We start from the raw sequence: 25,079 nt of genomic DNA on the forward strand, positions 1-25,079 counted from the left end.
GCAGCAGCTTTATAAATCTTTACCATACCACGGGGAGAAAAAAATAACCACAGAAATACCTATAAATTTCTTCCCAAATTTCCCTGTGGAAATCTTCCGGCGCTGCCGGCAGGCGATTGCTTTGTGTTTGTTCCGTCCCAAAGCACTCGTTTGGGGGAACTGGTCCCCTAGAGATTCCCCTGCCCTGGCCCCTGCGCTCGTCAATCTTCACCTCTCTACCTCTGGGCTTCACTCTGGGGTTTCATTTCCCCCCCTCCCTTCCCTCGCTGGCGTTTCATATCGATCAGAGTCTCAGGCCCGCTCACCTTTTCCCAAATCAAATGGTCTCATTTTTCAAAGACTATTTCCTCAAAGGATGCTCGCTCTCCAAAGTTCTCAAGGACATTTTGCTGTAAAAAAAAAGACCGACTTTATAGCAAACTTGTTAAAAATAAAAAGTTTTTTTTTTGATTGAAATTTCCTCTGTCATTCTATACGAGGGGTGCAGAACTCCTGGTCCTGGAGGGCCGGTCTGCGTGTTGGTTTTTGTTCCAACAAATTGCCTCAGTTTCAGTTTCCTGAAAGATCTATAAATTATGCTGGTTTGCACCTGTACTTGAGCACGGTAAAATCCTGTGGATACACTTTACAGTCTACGGGTGTAGCTGGTGCTTATACAAATGTCAGATCAAGATATCATTGAGCTAATTAAATCATTTTAAAAATTAGAAGTTGTCGCAAAATCCTGAAATGGACTGACCCTTGTTGCACACCCCTGCTCTATACAGTTTATCAGCGGATTGGATACTTTAAAAAACAGAATGTAATGGAAATTATGACATCGGATTTTTGTTGTACAGGATACTCTGATCTACAGAGAATAAAGTTTTTCTTAAAATGAATGAACCAGAGATTTCAGCAACCTCAAGCACTTTCACACCTTGGATTTTCCCACAGTTAAAATTTGTGGAGCACATTCGAGGTTTTTCAAAGTAACCAAGACAACCCTGTCAGTTTCTACTACAGCAGTCTCAGCTTTGTGATAACTACCCTGTCAGCTACATTTCTCCCTCTCAGTGTTATTAGCCCCAGAATCCCAAAGGCTGGACCCTTAACCCTCTTCAGCTGCCCTCTGCTGCCTTACCCCCTACCCCTCACTCCCCCCCCCAATTCCATCATACATCTCTCTTCTTGTAGCTTTGACCTCTTCTTTGCATTCAGTGCCTTAAATTATGTAAAGCGCCCTCATATAAATATGAGAAACGCAGCGGGTGTAAACCAGGCCACATTGCCTGCATGCCATCAAGCAGAGGACCGCTGTGCTTCGCGCTGCTGGCCACACGAGCGTGTTCTCCCGCATTCAGAAGGAAACTAATACTTTACAGCCTCCAGGCCAAAACCCCTCATCTCCTGATTTCTCCGCACCGGATGCCACGGTTCGCACCACTTAGGCGAACTGATGAAGACAGAGAGAAGTGCCCGCAGGCCCTCTGTCTATGCGCTGAGGTATGAATTTATGAATTTATGAAAAGGAGCACTTCTGACTGAGATATAACAGGGACCGATGCATCCTTCTTGCTTTCCATGAATAAATAAGTTAGCATGCTAATATCAGTAGTGGGCTTCCTACTCTCCTTCAATTTATGCTGTGCTCACTCACTGCTTCAGCAAGCAAACACACACACGCACACACATACTTACACACGCACACACACACAAGCACAAACACATGTACACACACACGCACGCACACACACACACGCGCATGCACACACACAAACACACACACACTCACTCACACACACTCACGCACACTCGCTCACACACACACACACACACTCACACTCACACACACTCACACACACACACACGCACCTCTCGGAGGTGAGGGCCACGCCCTCCAGGAAGCCGTGCCGGTCGGTGTCGTTGAGGCGCTCCTGCAGGATCTGGATGCCCTCCTTGACGTCGCGCAGCTGCTGGCTGTAGCGCTGGATCTTGTGCTCGATGTCGGAGAGCGTGCGCGCCGTGTCCGCCTCCAGCTCCTCCAGCATGCTCTTCTGCCGCTCCCGCAGGAAGCGGTGCAGCCGCTCGAACGCCTCGCCGATCGTCGCCCGCAGGCTCTTCGCAGAGGACTGCAGAGGAGGGGGGGGGGGGGGAGGAGGGGGGCAAAGGGTCAGCAACACTAAACAGCCACTGACATCCAGTCAGTGAACCAGCGTGGTCAGGGCGGTTGGTTGTTCAGCTGTGTTGATGACCTACACTTCCCTCACAGCCCATATGATTGACTCACTGTAGCTCAACATATCACCATCAAGTGGGGGGGGGGTTTCCATTTGTGCTGTTCTTTACTGGAAATTTTATTTACATAGGACCTGTACCGGCATTGGATCACAGGTCAATATTTGGTATCAGGACATCATAAATAGGTATAAACTGCTAGGCAATAAGTTGAATACATTAACCTGCCAGGACACCCTGCTCCACAACCACTGGCCACTGTACTGTGGCCTCCTTAAGGGGGCCCCCCTCCCAGAAATTCCTCTTTATCCCGGCCCCCCAGTGGTGGAATGAGCTCCCCACTACAGTCAGGACATAAGAGTCGCTGCCCGTCTTCTGCTGCAGAATGATAACGCGTCTATTTGAAGTGCACTGCCTAACGCTGAACATTTTTCATGGGTTTACCTGCCGTACCTCTGCAAAATCTAAAACTACATCCCCTAACCAATCTGCTCCATAATACTACGACATTCTCCGTTTCCCTCTTGTGTCTACAATGGCACTTATATTTATAATGTAATATTATGTATCGACTGCTATGATCGGTTGTGACGCTAATGGCATAGCATCGGTGCCGAATCACCTTAAACATGTATGTATGTGTGCACTTACACAAGCTGCTCAGGATAGGAGCATGCGCTAAATGCCTAGATGTAACCGTTTGCCATGTTTCATGATCACTGTAAAGGTTACAGATCTACAAACATGACAACAAAGAAATCTGAGTTGCTTGCTTTTTGTTCTGCTTTTTAAGTCTTGTTTAAGTCTTCAAAAAAAAAAGAAGGGAAAGGGAAAAGAAAAGATGCCTTGAAAAGCTGAAAGACCCCAAAGAAAGAAAAGAAGATCTGAGAATGATACTGATCAGTGGAGACAAATGGCACAGGAGAAGCAAGGCCTGGAAGGGGGGGGGGGGGGTGACTCATGCTTCAAAACTAAACAAAAAGCCACACTCCTCAGCTGAGGGGGGGGGGGGGGTAATGATGACGATGATGATGTTAATGATGATGATGATGAGTAGATACAGATCCACCAGCAGCTCGGGGTCACCCAGGGACGTGTGCGCTCTACACCACGAGCACTCTGGGGAGTACGAGCAGGGCCGAGAGGCGAGGAGAAGAATCATTTTTCTGAAAAGATGCCCATTACGTAAGAAGCAGCAGTGCACAGATAAGACAGGAAGGGGGGGGGGGGGTGATAGGGACGGTCACAAGAGATAAGGAGGAATGGAGCGAGGAGCCAATCATCTCTGAAACGCCAAAGGAAGTAATTCAACACATCAGACAGAGAAGAGCCCCAGCCAGACAAAACAACAACAAAAAAAAGCGTTGTCTCACAAAAATGGCAAAGAAAAAAAATAATAACAATAATTTTGCAGTAAATGGGGGAGTTTCAGTGTGAACACTCCCCACTGGTCTTGCACAAAATAAATAAAAAAACTTCAATGGAGCAACTGACATTTTAATGAGAAATACATTAAATCAAATATTGATGACCTCATTCATAATAAATGTAAAGATGAATCATTAATTACTTCTATTAGATAGGTCTGTGACATCAGAAGTTGGTCTGCACTGGTTTTTACATTCTCCTCATTTAAGATGCATTCAGAGTGGTAAGTGACCAATAGGGCAGCCTGCTTTTAATTTCAAGAGTAAAGGTAACCAAGGCAGTCAGACCTGAGAACCTCCCAAGGCTCTGTGGGGGGGGGTGGTTTATATTCAAGATCGGATTTAATCTAACCTTTCTAGACTACCACCTGTTAGCATTGCTTCTTTTACTAATTAATTGGTAACCGCAACAAATGGTGGGGGGGGGGGGGGGTAAAAATACAACAACAAACAAACAAGTACAAAAATTTTAAAAATGCAATGAGTCCATTCAAAATGCATCAAAATGGAGTAATGTAGTTTCTCCGTGAGACTAAGGTTTTAAAGCCCTCTGACTGCAAAGACGAGCCGAGCCTGTGCCCTCGATGTGTGAGAAAGAGGCAGCCGCGGGTCTGCGCAGGAGGACCGTCTCCCGGCTTAAAGCGTGGGCGAGAGCGGCGCACTGAGAAGCGCGTCGTCACTCACGGCAGGGTCCTGTCTGCAGGAGGAGATTTAATGGCTCCGGGGCCCCACTAAAAAGCAGAGGCGAAGCGCAGCCTCCCCGCAATTACTCTCTCCCCCCACAACTCCGCACCCGCTCCGCCGCCCGGAAGCGCCCATAAACCGGGAGGCGAGGGGGTCGTCACTCATTCCGCAGTTACCGCGCGCTCCGCCGCCAGCCAGGCAGGGAGAGGGAGGAGGAGATCCGCGGCCCGTATTTGCATGCATGGCGGGAGGAGGCAGAGATTTCGGTACAGAGAGCCACAGATGGGCTGTGTTCAAAATGGCTCCCTCATTCACTCCCTCCCCGCTCCCGTTTACACCACATCGGGAAACCTGCTCGGAACGCTAAAGAGGGATTCAGTGGTGAAAAAAGGAGATGATATTGGACAATACAAATGCCCCTAAATCAGTGGAAATCAGCCTTGCTCCTGAAGATCTACCATCTTGTAGGTTTTCATCTAAGCCCCAATTTGGCACACCTAGCTCTACTAATTAGCAGCCGAACAAGATCTCTAGCTGTTGAATGAGGTGTACTTTGTTAGGGTTTGAGTAAAATCCTACAGGACAATAGAGATCTCCAGGAACAGGGTTGGTTACCAATGCCCTAAATAGTGGACTATAAACCGTATAGGGAGCCATTTCAAATGCAGCTATGGTTTTTACCCCCCTGCTGTCTTCTTTCATTAAAAGCCCCCCCATCACCCTCTCTGACCATCAGGGGTTCCTACAGAAGAGAAGGAGCTGGCAGGGGCCAGAGGAGACCGTGGGGTCAGAGCCCACCGAGGAATCCAAGGGTGGGAGAAATAAAGAGCTTATTTGAGCCGGGCATCACAGGAACAGAGAGCTACTCTGCACCCCACGCAGCTCTTCTGAACGGGAAGCTATGAAGTTCCACAGCTTTCATCCACCTCCAAATTACCCACAAAAACCGAACCCAGTGCTCTCTCACGTCTGCCGGGAGCTTTAGTACGGTTAAATGCTCTGCCGCTGTTTCTGTGCCATTACAAGCAAGAAGCAGAAGGGAACATTCACAGCCAGAATCATGTCTCAAGCTGGCTCTACAAAACTCAACAAGAGCAACAAGAGGAAGCCAATTTCTCTCCACTAGGGGGCAGACTCCACACCCTCCAGCGTACATGCTGTTCTTCTGAAAGTGTGATATAATTATCATTCTTGTAAATAAAATATAAAATATATAAAAATAATTCTGTCACGATTACAAAGATTTCCATTTACAAATGCCTCATTTCAAATGCTAATGGTTAACCCAGAGGAACTTTCCTGTTTTACCTGAGAGGACCCTGTCAATCTTTAAATTCTCCATTCAAATCTAAAATTCCAACAGTGCTCATGCAGGCGCAAATCCCTGTAAAATGTCCCAGCAGAATTTCAGTTTGTGTGAAGTTCACAGATAATTGCACACAATTTTCAACATACAATTCAGTCTTGCCATACAGTGTTAAATTCAAGGAACTGCATTCCTGGGTAATTGCACAAATGGGGTACAAACATTACAAGATGTTTTGATTTGTCAAGATTCTTTTATGTCAGTCCAGTTCTCAGGAAATGTTCAGATAAAACCTTCATATCTGTAATGGACCATTAAATAACCTTTCAAAAATCTGATATTCTATTTCATAGCCAAAATTAAAAAGGTAAGAAATCCTGGAGTGGAAGAGTACGTGAATAATTATTTTAGCATTTTAACTAACTTTTATTCTCATCCTTCAAACTAAACATGACAAACAGAATGTATAACATAATTATGACATAATGCATTAAGTCTAATATATTTACCAGCGATATGATACCAGCAATGGTTTTATTTTAAAATAAAGTTTCCAGTAAAAACCTATACCGTTTTTATTTGCACATTTTAAAAATCCCTCTGTTTCAAAGTGTGATGTTGACCGCAACATGTTGCATGACCACTTTGGTGAAAACTAGGGACTTTAAGAGTCATGTGACCAGTAGCTGACTTATGTGGAGGGAAGTAAAGGAAGAGCCTGGCCAATGAGGTAGCAAGCGAGGCGTGACAGGCGTTGCCGGGGGAAATTCACTCCCACATGATGAATGGAGGTCATACGGTCAGCAAGTCTGTGTTTTGCAATCCTTCACAGTCAACGCTAAATGTTTGAGGATGAGAAGGAATAGGAGGGGGAAAAAAGCCACACAGACACACACACACACAGGCTCTGTTGTATCGACTCAAAGGTGTCAGAATTAAATATCTGTTCAACAGATCAATTTTCCCCCCCCTGTGGGAATTTCCATGTCAATCACAGTACAAACCAAGTTTTGACTGGATAAAAGCAGAACTCGGGGGATGCACAGCCTTTGTTAGCGCTGTGCAGATTTTTAAGGCCAATGTGACTTTCACAAAATAATTTGAAGAACGGAGAAGGGCTTATATCAGCTTGGGTTTTGCACGGTACAGGACGCATTGCTGCAGGTCAAGGCGGGGTTCTTGCGCACCTTGGTTTCGGTGAGCTGCCTCTGGAGCAGCTTCAGAGCCTCAGTGTGCCCCACTTCACTGTCCTGCAGGGTGGCCAGCTGCTCCTTCATCTCCCTCTACAACAGACCACACACAGGCAGAAGGTCAGCCACACCATCGGCACCAACAGTGACCCCTGGTGGCCAGGAAGACTGGGGGGGGGGTCCACACCAAAGAAAAAAAGAACACTGGAGCTGTTTGAATGTTCTTTATATCTTAGAGTGAGGTATAAAGCACATGCCACGTCCAAATACAAATACACTCATTTACATACTATTTACATAACTCAAACACTTAAAAATGACAAGTGGACACTGAACAGTATGAATCAGAATAAAATTAGTGGAAATGACGCTAAATATTCACATTAATATCAGGAGAACATCAACTGTTCGAGCTTGTTTTTCTTAATGCACACAGACTGCATTACAAAAAGATTAAATGTAATTGAGGCACGGTAACTATGTGACATAAAGCAGTCAGACTCACTTCACCTGTCAATTCTGAACAGGCTACTGCAAGCCTTCACATTACGGTCTAAAGCAAGCCCAGATTTTCAAACGAGCACACGGACTTAAAAAGCTTTTTAGAACTGATCGATTTAATTGGTATTTATATACTCCATCTCCTCCAGCCACTGTGTGTGTGTTTTTCCCTCCCTACGAATCGCTCAGGCTAACGGGACCCCAGACAGGAGCTATAAATAATAGCACAGAAGTTTGAATAATGCAAGACGCTGAGGGCCCCCGACGAAAGCTGCACCATCAAAACAACCGGGCCACTCCTGGGCAAAGCCAGGCACGGCCCGGCCCAACGAGGGGGCAGGAGTCCAACAGCGGAGCCCGCTTTTAATTAAAAATAAAAGTTTGCGCAACAGCCTGCCCAGAAAACCCCCCCAGAGGCCGTGCGGGGGGGGGGGGGGGGGGGGCGGCGGAGATTCAGGAGGTCAGGTTCAATCGAACCGTTCCATCACCTGTCCTTCCCTCAGAGAGCTAAGAAACTTCGACATTTACACTTGAGCTAGCGTAGAGGACTTTTCAGCTCCACACATCACGTTCAGTGGTTATTGCAATTAAGAAAAAAAAAAAAAAAACGACTAATTAAAAATAAAAATTTTAAATGTAATGCACATATCCAAAAAATTTTTTTTTACATTGACTCAAGTCAGGGTTTTAGACTTACAAGCGCCAGAGCTGTTAAGGGTAACCCAGCTGGATGCAGATGAATGCAGACAGTTTTTTATACATGGCTTCACTCAAAGTCTTTTTGGAAGAATAATTGGCCACTTTACAGCGCTCAGTTATGAGTGCCGTGGTCTCAGAGCTGCAAGGGCCCGAATGGAATGCTGTGAAAGCAGGCCCCGGCAGTCGTTTAAAAACCGTGGGGGGGGGGCACACAATCTTGGGGGAGCAGCACAGTTTACATGCCATTCCCCCCTCCGAGGGATTCACCACACACCTTGCACAGAGCTGTGGATGCCATTGACATTCTGGCAAAAATACAGGAAATAAAAACTTCACCAAGTGCTTGTTCCAAGATGTGCAAGGCAACGGGATCATTATGCGTCATTAATTTTTAATACCCCCTTTATCAACTTGACCCCTTTTAATTTTTTATACTTCCAGGAGAAAGAACAAAGAAGCCAAAATGGCAGCATTATTATTGCACTGACAGGTCTGGTTTGAAAAAGCCATGCTAAACATGGGTGCACCTTTGAGAACACTTTTACCATGTCCCAGAGAACATGGCAGAGTCCTGCCACAAACACTCTTTATCTGGGTCACTGAGAAGACGCACATCCCTCCGTCCCCTCTGCCACGGAGCAGACACCCAGCCTGGGGCCCTGTCAATCCACACTCATCAGCCCACTTCTGACATGACACTTACCCACGATGCACTCTGGCGCCCAATAACACCACAGCTGAGTGACTACACTTCCCAACTGTATGCCACCTTGACATCACCGTTTTGACAACATTCATGTTGTATTAAAAAAAAACAAAATCAGAATATTCAAAACTGTGTAAGATTTGAGGCATACGGAAATTATTCTTTTCAAACTGCCAGTCCTGAACTGAGCCAGTTACCCACTTGAGCAGAAATCCCAGCGGAAGCTGTTCTGTGGAGAAAGCAATCCGGAACTCAGCGGCTGAGACTCACTCACATCAGGGCAAAGAAAATTCATTTACTGCCATTATGATGTAATGGGAAATGCACATCCCCACGCTGCACAAACACCAGCACACATGCAGACACACACGCAAGCACACACACACGCATGCGCGCACATGCGCACCCATGCACACACTCTTGCAGGTGATATTTTATCATGTCACAGCAGAAAGAAAGGGCCAGCTGAGCCCTTGGTACGCCGCTGCAGACAGGGAGGCCTACGCCCTGTCACGCCGATGCTGCCTACGCCCTGTCACGCCGATGCTGCCTACGCCCTGTCACGCCGATGCTGCCTACGCCCTGTCACGCCGATGCTGCCTACGCCCTGTCACGCCGATGCTGCCTACGCCCTGTCACGCCGATGCTGCCTACGCCCTGTCACGCCGATGCTGCCTACGCCCTGTCACGCCGATGCTGCCTACGCCCTGTCACGCCGATGCTGCCTACGCCCTGTCACGCCGACTCTGCCTACGCCCTGTCACGCCGACTCTGCCTACGCCCTGTCACGCCGACTCTGCCTACGCCCTGTCACGCCGACTCTGCCTACGCCCTGTCACGCTGATGCTGCCTAGGAAGGAACCTGGCAGGAGCTGCACACACAGCTCGCAGATAAAATATGTAAAAGCGATTTGATTTAGGAAACTGATGGATGAGAATGTCACCCCTTTAAGTGCCGGTATCAACACAGTCTCATCTGCAGCTTGAGCGTTAGCTCAATTGCAATACATATTCATAGACTATTATTTCATATATACATCACACACATAAATATATATTTACACACAGACAGACACACACACATGCACACGCACACACACAGTAGGACATCAGAAATGCATTCCTCTAAAAGACTGGTGTTCTGAACAGTGCGTGATCCCAGAGGTACAGTAGCATAAGCGATTCTGCCGTTTCCAGCTCCTTATTATACAGCACACACTGGGTGGCACGGTGGCACAGTGCTTAGCGCTGCTGCCTCACAAGAAGACGGTTCTGGGCTTGACGCCTGGCCAGCGTGTGTGGAGCTTGCACGTTCCCCCCGGGTATGCGTTGGTATCCTCCAACAGGGTTCCCACCCATTTTAGGAAATCGTTTTCCAGGACTTTTCAAGGACAATTTCCACGATTTAGACTTACAGACATGAAGCATGGACAATGGTAGCCCAAAGCTGGTGGTGGACCGGAAGGGGGGGGGGGGGATGTGCAAGTACCAAATTAGCAAACTTTGTGCTCCCATGTAATCTCAGCAGCTAATAAAAATGAGAAAAGGAGAAAAATACAGAAAAAATACAGAAAAATATGAAATCTCAGCTCTAAATATACTGTTTAATAGCTTGACTTATAACCTAGCCTACATTTTTCCAGGACCTCACAAATATTTCCAGGACATTTTGTGAATTTTCTCATTTTCCAGGTGTTTTTCATGACTGGAAAACTAGTCGATACATTTCCAGGTTTTCAAGGTTTTCCAGGACGAGTGGGAACCCTGTCCAAGTACTCCCCTTTCCTCTCTGGCGCATTTACAGAAATATTACTAATTCACATTCTCCCTGTCAAATAAATTAAGTACTCTTTCCCATCACTGACGCAAAAAAGAGAAAACTGAGTCACATGGTTACGAGTCACACTTTTTCACTGATTAAGAAAAGGAAATGGCAACATACTGAAAGTAAAACACGGATACCTTCTCCTGTAATAAAATACAAAGTTTTGTCACGTTCCTCCAGAAACTGGCAGGTGCATGTTTTAATTAGCAACGCTGAAAGCAGGTTACGTTGAGCCGGGCGGTCGGAAGCCATCAGCACGTCAGCAGACTACTAATAGATTTCCTAAAATCTAAAACCTGTGTATTGGCATTTGACCACGGTTCCCCTTTATTTCACGATTCTAGCTAAAACTTTTCCTAAAAAAAGATGTCTGCTGTTTCAAGGGCACCTATGTTCAACACAACGCATTAAATTAACCAAAACTGATGAGGAAAAAAAGAAATACATACATTCAAACAAACAGAGAAATGTGAACGGCAGTTTATACAAAAATAAATGGACATTAACTTAGATGCCAACATTTGTTTAGCTACTGTCTTCACTACATTTCCTCATTATTCTTTTGCAGCCATTTTTAGCTTTCTTTTAATATAGCTAGCTAGTTAAATAACATATACACTGACCTCACAGGCTAGTGTAAGACAAAGCACCTTACAATGCAACTGAGATAAAACCCAGCACAGGCAGTCCAAAAATGCTGAAAAGACACTGCTAAAACCAGAGAAGGGACACACCTGTGTTAAGTGTGGTTCATTCAATGCACCATGACAAATACCAACTTTCTCAGAGTAATCCACCGATGACAGGCTGATGAGAAAAATGTATTCAGTTCCAGTGAAGCTGGAGAGCAGTTCAAAGGAGAGTGTAAAGCTAAACCGATTCCTCCCAGGGGTGAAGACAGCACAAGCAGAATTCTACAGAAGGGCTTGACTCGAGGCGTGGGGGGATGACAAAAGAGAAGAATGTGACTTGCAGAAAATGAATGTTTGCAGATTTTTCACACATGAATGCGCACGTGCATGCATACGCGCACACACACACACACACACCACACACACATACACACACACACACACAGACATGCACACACACCACACACAGACACACGCACACTCAGGTACACACCACACACACACACACACACACACACACACACACCACAGACACGCACACACACCACACACACACACTCAGGTACACACACACATACACACACACATCTTATCGCCTGACAGTCGGCACCTGGTACACGTGTGCTTAGTACGAGCAAACGAGTGCCTGCAGGAGATAGCTGTGGTGCAGCGCTCACCTCCTGTGTGTGAGTCTGGCAGCTAAAGGCATTAACACTGCCAGCCAGCAGAGAGGCTGCATCGACAGGGAAATAACCACAGCCAGACAAGGACAGGAGCGGTTTAAAAATACACGGCTTTATTCAAACATAATGCTCCACTCCACACTGCCCTTTAAAACTAACAACCCGGGGAGAAAATTGCCTGTCTTGTTCTCTCAGGTGTGAGCACATCAGCCCTAACCCCCCACCCCCTCGGCAGACACAGGCGCTGCCAGTGAGACCAGCCACAGGCACAGACACAGCAACAGCCAGAGAGACCAGCCACAGACACAGGCTGCCAAAGAGACCAGCAACACACACAGGCTGCCAGAGAGACCAGCCACAGACACAGGCTGCCAAAGAGACCAGCAACACACACAGGCAGCCAGAGAGACCAGCCACAGACACAGGCTGCCAGAGAGACCAGCCACAGACACAGGTTGCCAGAGAGACCAGCCACAGACACAAGCTGCCAGAGAAACCAGCCACAGACACAGGTTGCCAGAGAGACCAGCCACAGACACAGGCTGCCAGAGAGACCAGCCACACACACATGCTGCCAGAGAGACCAGCCACAAGACACAGGCTGCCAGAGAGACCAGCCACAGACACAGGTGCCAGAGACCAGTCACAGACACATGCGCTGCCAGAGAGACCAGAAACACACACAGGCTGCCAGAGACCAGCTACAGACCCTTGTCCTTTGTCACCTCACATGCAGCAAACATCCACTGACTCAACCATGACACTGCTCACTGACACTGGGGGAAGGGGAGGCACTCAAACAGCAGTCCGCACCACGTCCCCACTGTCTCTTCAAATCAGGAAGGCTTAAGAGGAGATAGGGGACTGCCTGACAGCCAGAAGTCCCCTAATTAACAGATGTCAGCAAGGAGATTGGGGGGATTAAGCCGGGCGAGTCTGTAAGAACAGAGGCGATAATCCCATCCATCCCCTGACGACAGAACACAGCCGGTAACCCAGACCCCCCCCCCCCCCCCCCCCCCCCGACGCCGCTTCCTGTCTGAACGCTCTGTTCTCTTCCTGTCTGAAGACTGTGGCTGAAGGAAGCAAAAAAAAAAATCCACGACGGAACCGAGACTTCCCAGAGAGTCTGTGGGTCAGTGCAGGTATTAGATAGCTGAGCTATGGGTAGTGACAGGTGGAAAGGGAAAGGGTCCAAAAATACACAAACGTCATGTCTACACTTCAGACACTTCAGACATCCATTTATTTATCCGTCTATTCTTTTCATCGTGGATTTTTGTATGCAGACAGAGCTGCATGTTATCCACTGTTTTTTTTTTTTTTTTTTTTACACAGCTCATTCAGATAATTGATGTTACCCAGTGTACTGCACAAGGGCAAAAGTGCAGTGCTACACGCAGGAAATGAACCAACAACTGTTATTATTATTATTATTATTTATTATGGATTATTATTTATTACTATTATTATTATTACTGTATAACTATTATTATTATAACCCTCAGCATGCTGCAGTGGACAACAGAGAGAGCCTTTCGCCCCAGCAGCACATATCTTGTGTTAATTTAAAAATAAAATTGCTTTTCATGGACTTTAGCTGTCATTGGGGAAGCAGGGGCAGAGACTTTTGAAAGCAGGAAGACAGGCTCGTCTTCCTCTGGGTCTCGCTTCAGTGTAATTTTATGCTCGTGCGACTCCTCCAAGTTCGGTTATGACGGATCGTTGCTGAGAGCAGGTTGAGGCTCTATGGCAGCAGTAATTTACTGAAGATCTGAGCTGTGCTCTCTTCCCTCCCTCCCTCCCTCCCTCCTCCATCTTCTCTCTCTTTCCTCTCTCATGATGGAGCTGGCATGAAAACAGGCAAGTGTTTCATTCTGGGGGGGGGGGGGGGGGGGGCGCGGGGGAATCAGTCCTTCCACACATCTGCAGGTCACTTCCCCACAGGAGACCATTATAATCAGGCTGGGGGGGGGGGGTCGGTAGTAGCAGTGTATTAACTCAACATGTACGCATACATACAGATACACAATGACTTTTCTCTGTCCCACTGTGAAAGAAAAGGCTGCTGGTAAAATGGTGGACTATAGGTGATGATCTGTGCCCTGGATCTCCCTCCTGAATAAAGAGACAACCAGATGCCTATTCAGCCGCTTATTAAAGATATTACAACTGCCGGTAGATATTATCTTCACACCTTGAGCCCTTCAACCCAGAGATGGACACCTTTGCAAAACACATCAACTACGTCAATTGTATGTCAGCTACAAGTTTACTTTCAACACCAGTAACTAGCCGTTTTCCCATACTTTCTTTAAGCAATGGGATTTGTTAACCACTCTTTACCATGTTTTACCACCAGCTGCATTTACAAACAACTGAATTCAAGCCAACGCAAGGGCAGGAAAAGAAAAACCAGAAAAAAAACACAAAATAAATAGAATATTTGTTTTTAAAGGCACTAGGTTGAACACAGCAGCCCTACAGCATCAGTGAAGGGGGAGGGATTTGCTTCCTTTTCAGTCTCCTCTTTGACTCTGGAAATTGAATATAGGTCAAAATAAATGAGTCCATGCAAAAAAAAAAGAAAAAAAAGAAAAGTCTCCGAAAAAAGGATGAAAAGAAAAAAGAAAAAAGAAAAATGACGCCGGTGATGCAGATTACACCCTCCTGCGGTTAAAATGTAGGACAGGTTGTGCAGATGATGAATGTTGGAAGCAGCCTCCCCGGCCCCGTGTTCTTCAGAATGCAGAGCACGTGTCCCTAGTCCAGCCCACTCCGCAAACACCGGGCAGATCAGCAGCAGCGAGGGCCGGGCGGATCAGCAGCAGCGAGAGCCGGGCGGATGAGCAGCAGCGAGGGCCGGGCGGATCAGCAGCAGCGAGGGCCGGGCGGATCAGCAGCAGCGAGAGCCGGGCGGATCAGCAGCAGCGAGAGCCGGGCGGATCAGCAGCAGCGAGGGATGGGCCCGCTCAGCGGCGGTGTCAGGAACATTAAACCACCACAGAAGGCACTGAAGAGACTCGCGTTTCAGTCAACAGTGCAGCTCTGCTGGGGCCCACGTCCTGACAGCCAACCTTTTAATTTAATCAGACCCGCAGAGTATCACCGAGAGATGCAGCTGCATGTAACAAAGTGCGAGGCCCAGCGGATTTATGAAAGGAGTGAAAACGGCTGGTGCAGCTGATCAGGCTGCCTCAGTAGCACCCGGTATCACTCCTTAGTTCCCCAGAGCACCCACGCACCTGCATCAAGACCTGACCTACTGCCATACAAACAGGAGAACGATTAAGAAGGCAAATGGAGTGGCTTGTTTGCCTTGGGAAATGAACCCGCGAGGCGGTCCTAGGGGTATGCGACGATAGCCAATCGCTCCACCTTCTTCCCCCTTCACACATTCTTAGAAGTTCACAAAGGACGGATTTCGATTGTTTGTCGAGCAGGGCTGAGCACGACGATCGGAGCCGTGTGACTGATTTTACGCTCATTGACCATAAACGGGCATTCTGTGCCTTCGCGGCGATGAAGCGGCTGAACTCGGACGTGGAGCCGGAGAAGAGCATCTGCTAAGTGACCGCGATGCGGTGTAATGGAAGGAAGGATTTGGCACACAGAAGGGCTCCAGCAGGCTGCGGCAGCGCTGCTAATGGGAGCTTAACACCAGCAGGGAACAGATGGCCCGCGCGCACGTCCCCAACCCACGGCACGGCCGCCGGTCCCAGGACAGCCACGGATTTCGCCACGCAACCACCGGCTGGTGCAGCCTTACGAGGGTTTCCGCGTAAAAACCAGGCCGTTAAAAGAAATACTCTCTCTGCTCCGTTTTACGGCCAGGGGAGAAAGTTCTCTAATCCCTGTAAAGTTAGTATAGCGTGTAGTTTAATGTGAAGACCGCAGTGCTAAAAAAAACTTTCACGTTTAAAGATTTCCTTTTAATCTCCCGGGTGAACCGTCTGGTTGTGAAAACGGGTAATATGCAAAACCGAGCAGTTTCAAGTCACCATGAGAAGAGAATACAGACCGCAACAATAATGCCGCTGCTATCGCTACTGTATTGCTACCACCGACAGCAATAACAATAATGAAACATCAGTGCTGTGTTCTGCAATGTGATCTAACAGCCACATCACAGAGGATTGCTGGACAAGAAGTCCCCATGCGATGCTTTCTAAAAGGACGGGGGGGGGGGGGGGGGGGGGGTGCTACCACCACCAACATCGTCACCACCACCACCATTACAGTTTTATCGTTAGATATTAAACTAATATTTGGAGGCTAGATAGCTGCGAGTGTAAGTGCCAAGTTTCATCATCTCAATTGAAAAAGTTTGGGAAGCATAAGCATTTTATGAAAAGCCACACCCACGGCAAGTTGATCATCCTGTAAACTTGCCATCTTTTGACAACAACTATGAAAGCAGCACCTGTATATTCACGTTCGGCTGGTCTCGGGCATACCAGCTAAAAGTAATGTCAACAGACAGGAAAAAAATCCTAACAAAAACAAGAGGGTAACAAAACCTTTGGTGCTTGGATGCATAAAAACACTACACCCCATGTCTAATGACCTCATATTTCTAAAATTCTCCCAACAGAAGGAAAAAACTGCTCACAAACTTCAAACACTTTCAAAAATTTCATATTTTTAGAAGAGGTACTGTACCTCCTAAACATTCTGGAGGCTTCATACAGCCTTACCTGAGCCACATGCAAAAAAATGGCATGAAATGGGTGTGTTCAACACTGTACTTGGAAACACTAGCAATCGACAGGCCCTAGGGAAGGCGTCTTGCTCTTCAATTTAAGATTTTACTTTCCTGCATTTATCCAGCCAGTGTAAACTGCCAGCGTACACTAGCCTTTCAACATTTTGCTCATTTTATACATTAGCACAGCAAATAAGTTAAATTTGATGTGCAAAGGAGATTTTAATCTCAATGGGGTCAAATAATTGTTAAATAAAAACAAATAAAAATTGTATAGTGTTTTTTGAACCAACAGAATGTAGACAAATTGAGAGACTGAGCCTAAACACCAAACAAAAAAACAAAACAGCAAATGAGGTTAGAAAAAAATAAAAATAACAAAAAGAACTCCCCAGTGGGAACAAATTACACAGTGGGAGAATAAACTCGTACAAACAGAATAAATTTAAGGAACTACAGAGGGGGAGTCCATTCGCCGCAGGCCGGCCCCACCACAGTCGTTAAACTTAGCTTAAATGGTAATCAAAATAAATAAATACAAAATAATACAACATTTAAAAAAAATCTAATTAAAATAAGCACCGTTTGCACACAAGAACAATACATTTCCCCAGCTTGGACAGGATGGTGAATTTAAGCCAGTGCCACACCAGTCTATCGCACCTTTGTTTGCAAACCCTTTTGACTTTAGACCAGCAGGGCACCATTCTGCCCTGGCAGGTAACAAATCAAACAGAAGTCCTGTCTGACCAGTTGGGTCACGGTTCCCCTTTTGTGTTTCGAGAGCACTCGTGACTGAAGCGATCCAACGCCAGGTAAACACAGGCTTGGCATGCTGTGCGTCGAAACTCAAGCTAGCCCTCCAGCAAACACAGGGACCCGAACGCGATGGCAGGTTTTTACCTTCACCTTGCATCCGTACAGGGACATGGGCAGAGAGCAGACTGTAACATACTGCAGCGTCAGTGAAATCTGAGCGATTCAACTCCGCAGCATCACCATACGCAGGCATATCACGTATGTAGGTGTTTTTTTTAAATCCAACCCTGCACGGGAAAAAAAGGCTTTTCTTTATTCTACCATTAAGAGAAGCATGTGCAAAAATTCAAGCAACACAATTCCTCATTCCCATCATGCATTTCTGCTCGGCCAACCTTCAAAACAATGGGGTCAGGTGTTGTGCTACAGTACCCTGAGCAAGTCCACCCCCCCACTCATTATGTCTCATTAGGTTGTGTTACAAAATCAAATCAAAATGTATTTAAGTGGGATTTTTCCTCCCTCTATTTTAAGCAACTATTGTGAAAATGGAGTATTCTTCCAAATAATATTAACACTGAAAACCTGAAAATGACTGACTTGCTACGGTAAGTACTCACCAGATTGTATGAACCGAAATTGGGGCAAGATGCAGCTCATTTTCTTGAGAGACCAGACCAAACGAGCTACATTAACAAAGCCTATCAGAACTGCAGCTGGTGTGTAGCATGCAGTTTTATTACAACTACAGGTGTTTAAATTGACATTGTATCTATTCAGACATGGAATTGTAGTTGGGTGCAGTCGAGTCCATTTCGACCTGGTAAAAACATTTAAGTACCACCTGTGCATTTCCACAACATGACACACATCACCATGTACAGCCATCAGTGAAATAGAGCTAGTTAACAGTTTTAATTTACCAAATGATTTATGATTGCTATTAGAAAAAAAAAATTAGAAAAAAATGTTTCGCAGCCTCCAGACAAGACACAGTGTTGGCAGACAGTTCAGTTCCAGAGTGTTCATTCCATTTCAGTGGCCCTGAAGGATGGAGGAAAAAAATCAACCTGACTTCTCACAGCCTTGGGGAGGGAATTTCAGCAGCGCGCATCAGTACTGGAGGTAGGCGGGAGGGAAAAGGCCAGCTGGTAACAGAAATCTCAGCAATAAACCCATCATTACATTCACCAAGGAGTGTGAACTCGGTACTTTTGTCTGGCAGGACTTGTTCTTTGATTAAACTGCATCAGTGACAGTCCATTTCTTTTAAGATTCAGCCTATAAACCATACATATAAAATAAGCTCAAATACAAGAGGCAATATGATGGATTTAGGATTTAAAAAAAAAAAAAAAAAAATCCCTTCAATTGAATATATGTAAAAATACAGCTCTTCACCAGCTGGTCTTTATGGAAGAATTGCAACACATGACACAAACATAAAAGATAAAAGGTCATTGTTACCAGGGAATGCCTTTACCAGAACCTCTAACAGTTGAACATTTTGGGTTGTGGGTCAGGAGGGTGTGCCTCTACTCCGCTGAGGAACAGTACTGGCTAGCGGAAAACTCCGGAACTACAGGAGCGACACCTTCGCTTGCTTTAAAGTCTGACTCATCCCAAAAAAACATCTAATGACTAACGCTGCACAATGCCAGCAAGGCAAGAAAATCAGCACCTGGCGCACAGGCCTCGGCTTGCAGTGAATGGCGCTACGACACAAGGATCAGTGTGAAGTGCTGGAGGGAGCACACCCCAGGCTGACTGAGGCCTCATTTAAATGTTAACACACTCCATGCTCATTCTGTAGAAGCCCTGTTCTAGGGGGCCAGGTTCTGGTAGCGATCTGGATCATCAGGGCGCATAGATACACCTACTCCAGCATTATCAATACATGCGATGGGACAGCATTAGACAATACTGACCTTGTAAAAAGCAGAAGTCACACTAGGTATGTAAATAACATGAGCAACAGAACATCAATAAACAAGGCAGCAAGATCATAGCATCGAAATCCACCCCCAAGCGCATACAAACACACACACACACACACACAGAAACACAGACACACATAGACAGACAGAAACAGACACACACACAGACACAGACACACACAGGCATGCACACACACAAGAGTACGCACAAGCATACACACAGACACAAACGCACACGTACGCTTTTCAGTATGGGACAGAGCCCCCATCACACGAGACAGGGAGTCAGCAGACCTCAGCTTCGAGTCTGTCGGAGCATAATTGCCCGCCGCCACTCCTACCGCCATTGGCTCTCTGCCAACCCACAGAAGGCCAGTCAGAGTGAGGGAAAATCCAAACACCGCGGCCATATAAGAGTAAAATAACCTTGAGCGCTGACATTTAACGCCAGAGCAGTGACGTGCGGCGAGAGCCGGTAAAAGAGCCGGGAGAAGGCTGAAGGAAGCGCTCTCACAGCTCAGAGCCAGAAAAAGGGGCCGCATTCGCCGCTCACACCAGTCTGACTGTCTCAGAAACAAGACACAGATTCACACCAGAGGAAAACACCAACCAAACTGACAATATAATGGACTATGCACAGAGAGCTCCATAATGTTTGGGACAAAGACGGTTTCTTTTTTCTTCTTGTTTTGGCTCTGTACTATATAAATAAATATAGCTATATACATACGTAGCTCAAATGAAACAGTACCAACTGCATTTCAATTAACAACATAGCATTCAGGGTTACAGGAAAGGTAATGAATGCCGTTCTTTAATTCGCAAAGCCAAAGTGTCCTGAATTTGAACCACTTAAAAAGCAACAAAATGGCAGGTAAGGTATGATTAAGATGACGGCACGATGATCAGAATGTCACCTCAAACCATCACACCATTTCCACGACAAGGCAAAATCACCACAGTAATTCAACAGCATAAAGTGCAGCTACATTTTCAGCACAGGACCCTTGTTCTGGGGAACTTGCACAAACTCCCCCCTCATTCGAAGTCAAGCAGACCAGCCCTCAAAAACACTGGCTGCCCGTGTATTCACCCCTGCACTCCCATAAAGACTTCTTTTGAGTTCAGTTTCTAAACAAAGCTTCCTGCCAGCAACTGCCAGCTATAGGCCTGCTTCAGTTTTTAACATCCTCTAACATCAAATGGCAAACAGGCCCAGAGGCAAGCTCAGGGGCAGGAAGTATTGCACCCCCCCCCCCCCAATCTCAAATTCTCCTGTCGCGCACAGCCTTCTGACAGAGGTGATCACAATCAACAGCTGGGCTACACCGCACCCCTCTACAGCACAGAAATTCACTTGTAGGAAGAGAAGAGAAAATAGGAGCTGAGTCTTGTTGGTTTCAATTAAAGGTTTAATACAGAAAAACATTATGCCGAAATCGGGCTGGCAGTCAAAAACTCAAAAACAGTTTTTTCTCTAGAGAACGTCATCACAGCTTTTCATGACGAGGCTTAGAAATATTTCTATTTACAAACTATTGCACAATTCACATGTAATTTCTTGGTAGAAAAAAAAGAAAGCTTTATGCGAATTTTGGCATGTCCCCGATTCCTGACATTTCATACAGCTAAAACACGAACACCCAGCCCTCAGTGTTTCCAAACTGCCAAAACAATGAAAAAGAGGCTGCAGCGTAGGCCTGTCCTGTGGAAGACACACAGCAGGCCTTTCTATGGTTTTCACTCAAACCGCAACAGTGCCAGAAACACACACAGTCCAAATATTAATTCTGCCCCCCACCCCACCTCCATCTACATAAGCTATCATTTAGTCTGTACATTTCTGCAAATTTAGATATTAACCAATGCTTTTTTTTTTTTTTTTAATGCAATGACCAGTCACCAAAGATTTAATTAGCTAATTAAACCACAGATCTGCCCCACCCAACCCACCAGCACCGCCTGGGTTCCCCTGGGAGGCTATCCATCTTCACAAAACCCACAGACCATGCTGTTTCACCCAAGGGGCCCAAACCACTTCGTTTCACCCAAGGGGCCCAACCTACGCTATTCAGGGGTCAGACAAACTCCAGGGTGCTATGAGCTGCTGCTGTATCAATGCCGAAATCCCTGTATTTCCTATCACAGTGCCTAACAAGCTGGAGAACATCCCAGCCTTAGACATGGTGGCTAAAACCTTCAACCATAAAAACCTAAAATAATAACAAAAGTAAATTTTTTTTAAAAAGCAACCAACACCGCAGCATCATATTTACTGCATTCCTGTTGAGAAGGTGGGAGATGAAACCTGACACTTCGCCCTGAGAGGGGATCTGTTTATCGGCCCCAAGGCCGTGCTTCAGCTGCACTGCAGCATCGAGGCCTCGCCCGACACGCCACGAGCCGCCGCGGTAACCGCCGTCACCTCCGCCGCTTACCGCCCATCAAAGGCACCGGACGGTGTGCTCTGAACGGGGGCTGCTGCGAGGACTGGCAAGCATGACAGAGCAATTCCGGAAATTTTTTACCACATGCAGGTCGGGGTTCTGAGAGCAAGCTGCCCGCCGGTGTGTCCCGCTACGTGCTCCGAGTAAGAACCCAAAACCACCGGGTACGGAGAGTGCCAATTAGGAAAATGACACAGTCACCGCCACGGTTGCTCACAGTTCAGCACACAGGCGAACCAGGGGGTCCTCTTTAAACTCGCAGTGCACTGGCTCGGGAGAAAGCAGACTAAGTGCTCACTGAAGTGAAGGTGCTTCGCCGGGAGACCGAAGGAAGCAACAGCCCAATAATACGGCGTTAGAAATGCCTTGAAGGAGGCTAATGAGCCCGAAACAAATTGGCGTTGGGCCCCAGAGTGCTGGGCTATACAAGGACTGCTGCTATTCATTCATTTTTTTTCTGACAACATATCAACTGCAGCTTTCTTCCAACAAGAGTGCCTTGGACCCAGGAGGAGCAATTACCTTTATCGGGAACATGTTAACATTGGTTAACATGTTACTGGATCCCTCTCTCTCTCTCCCTCCCTCCCTCCCTCCCTCCCTCCCTCCCTCCCTCCCTCCCTCTCTCTCTTTCTCTCTCTCTCTCTCCCTCGATCTCTCTACTATTCTGTCCATTTCAATAGACTGCAGCCAAGATTCTTGCAGGGTGGCGAATAACTGGACATAGCAGGCTATTGCCCACCCAACAGCTCTGGCCTACTAGGCACATGTTGCCTGCCAATTGCACCGTGAATAGATGAGAAGTTCTGTAAGGGATTTCTGCACTCTCCCAAAGTCATAAAGGATGCAGCAATAATTTAACAGGTCAGCAATAATGATATATAAAAAAAGGGTATTAAAAAGTTGTTTTGATAAATTCACATCCCTGCCACAAACAAGGCTCAGGAATGCTTTTGCCTACAAAAGGCTAGCAGGCTTGTCAAAGCACAAGTGCGTGATTCCTCGATGTTAACATTATAAAATCGATGAAAACGGGGAACTGCAGCAAGCAAGCAACCAACAATCTGTGCAACTGCCATTTGAAACAAATTCAAAAGCCAAGCAACAGAAAATTAGGACATTAATCACATCTGCCTCAATTCAGCAGCAAAAGTGCCCCTGTGGTACATTTCAACGAAATAAAACTGCAGGCTTTCATTTTCCATGTCCAAGGGGTGGGGATTTCCTGACAAAAAGCAGTTTCATTAACTGCCATGATTAGGGAAGTATATCCTGAGGATTCCTTTCAGAAATATCTTCTTCTAGTTGGCCAACAAAACCAACCTACAGCCAGGGACAGCCAGCACACTGAAATTCAGACAGCTTTTTAAGCAGTATCTACTTTAACGTAGAAGCACTGGGCATGCCTAAAGTGACAGCATCACAACATTTTCAGGAAGATAAAAGAAAAGACCTTTAGAACCTTTTTGAAAATGCACTCAAGAAATTTCACTCATAAGGTCTAAATAGAAATTGTTCCACAAAAAAAAGAAAAATTCTGTTTCACATCAAGTACAGTAACTGCCTTTCAATTATTCAGTGTTGGCTGCTTGACCTGTTAGCCAAATTGACCGAAAATGAACACCTTCCCTTCAAAACAGAATAAATCAGCTTTCAACGAAGTACAAAAAATAAGGCAAATGGAAGTATTAGTAAGTACTTTAAGATTCGGAAATGACATTTTCTTATTGTTAAGCGTTCCACGTGGTAAAATGGAAAATCGAGTTTGGATGCCACCCAAATAATTTTGTGCTGATTCTGAGATGGTCTGGAGCACATCTGTAGAAACATTAAGCAAATATTTGTTGATTGCCCTTTTTTCATGAGCCAAGCTGAATAATGTTAAAGATGGATCTAGTACGGACATTAAATGATGCACATTTAGAGAATACGGTGGTGTTTACCATGCAGGGTGAGGGCAGGCACTAAAAGTCAAGCTATGGCCTGCAGTCTGCAAACATCTACAGTCCAGGGCTGATCAATCTACAAAACACAAGATGAATTAAGGAGTGCCATTTAGCAAAAAAATCTGGGTGTGGCCTGGCGAGGTCAGGGGTCACCTGGTGAGGTTATCCATACTGGATAACCATGCAGTTATTCAGGTGTGTCCACAACACACACACACACACTGGCTGTAATGCCAGTGGCCTTGACACTAGAGCACAGCAAATTAGTTTGCACACATCTATGGACTATGACCAGTAAATACTTCAGACCAGCGCTAAATCAGGCAATTCTGACAAGTTATGGGAGGAACAAAAACAAGGGGTGGGAAAAAAGGAGATAGGACAGAAATGAGAAATATGACCAAAACAAAAGGCTTTCAGTTTTTATGGCCTGGAAGCTTAAGTAAACTCACGGGGACGTCAAGCTTTATCCGAAGAGGGAGTGTTATATGTTGAAGCTGCTAAAACAGCAGATCAATAACGGCTACAGGGAGGATGTACCACAGGTGAAGAGGTACCAGAAAATGATTCTGTAACAAAATCATGGTGTCAGGGCACATGCATCATCTTTTTACAGTGAGGGGGAAAGGGCCAAAATAAAGTGAGACTGCCTCCTTTGAAAATTCTTATGTGCATACCATTTCATATTTATAAATAGTATGCATATAATTATGTTTTCACATACCCACAGTACTGTTGTATAATGTTACATTATATCACTAATACGATGCTGTTTTATTCCATTAGAACATGTTGCAAGTACAAATCCAGCCTAAAGTTCTGAAACAGCTGCCAGGGGAAGATTAAATCTTTATCTACTTAGCGACACCTGTGCAATTTCAACGAGTCACACATTTCTTCCTGTATCGCTCTCTGCTCCAGTCAGGGCAATACATGGACAAAGTGCCTGAAGCCTGCTGCCGCCTGTGTCAGAACCAGAACTGCCACAGAACCGCCTCTCACTCATTCCGTTTCAGTGGTGTGTCATGAGGGGCTTCCAGCAGAACCTCCACAGTGGCCTGCTTCTCTCTGAAATGTACTTCTCCGCTCTGAAATGTAGTTCACAGCTCAACGGCTGTCGATGGCAGTGTTGCAACACAGGCAGCCAAACGTATTATTCTAAATATGCTTACTCTGACAAATCAGGGGAGTGAAGCCGCAGTCCACAGATTACATATTTTCCAAGTCTGGCGGTAATTACCATTAATTAGCTTGAAAAAACAGTGCAGCGTTTTCTGCCAACTAGGATGTAGAATGCATTTTAAAAAAGATTAGGCCATTGCAAAACAGTGCTGGCTTCACACCATGTTTGTAATTAAAACTGGACCAGAGCCAATGTGCGGCCTTAATGAAATCCTTTTAAGGGTTCAGTTAAA

General features: G+C 46.0%; 1 protein-coding gene across 3 annotated transcripts in view; it reads right to left on the reverse strand.

Moving 5' to 3' along the window:
* The window catches only part of LOC118208168 (E3 ubiquitin-protein ligase TRIM62), a 33,437-nt gene that overhangs the window by 6,318 nt on the left and 2,040 nt on the right, over window positions 1-25,079 (reverse strand). For 2 of the 3 annotated variants that reach the window (XM_035382565.1, XM_035382566.1), the window contains 2 exons: window positions 6,822-6,917; window positions 1,855-2,111 (listed from right to left, as the gene is read on the reverse strand). In XM_035382565.1, coding sequence (XP_035238456.1) covers window positions 1,855-2,111; window positions 6,822-6,917 — 353 coding nt within the window. The remainder of the gene's footprint in view (window positions 1-1,854; window positions 2,112-6,821; window positions 6,918-25,079) is intronic. The other variant, XM_035382567.1, reaches the window with a different exon arrangement.

Source organism: Anguilla anguilla, chromosome 11 (assembly GCF_013347855.1).
Source record: "Anguilla anguilla isolate fAngAng1 chromosome 11, fAngAng1.pri, whole genome shotgun sequence".
Classification (NCBI taxonomy): domain Eukaryota; kingdom Metazoa; phylum Chordata; class Actinopteri; order Anguilliformes; family Anguillidae; genus Anguilla; species Anguilla anguilla.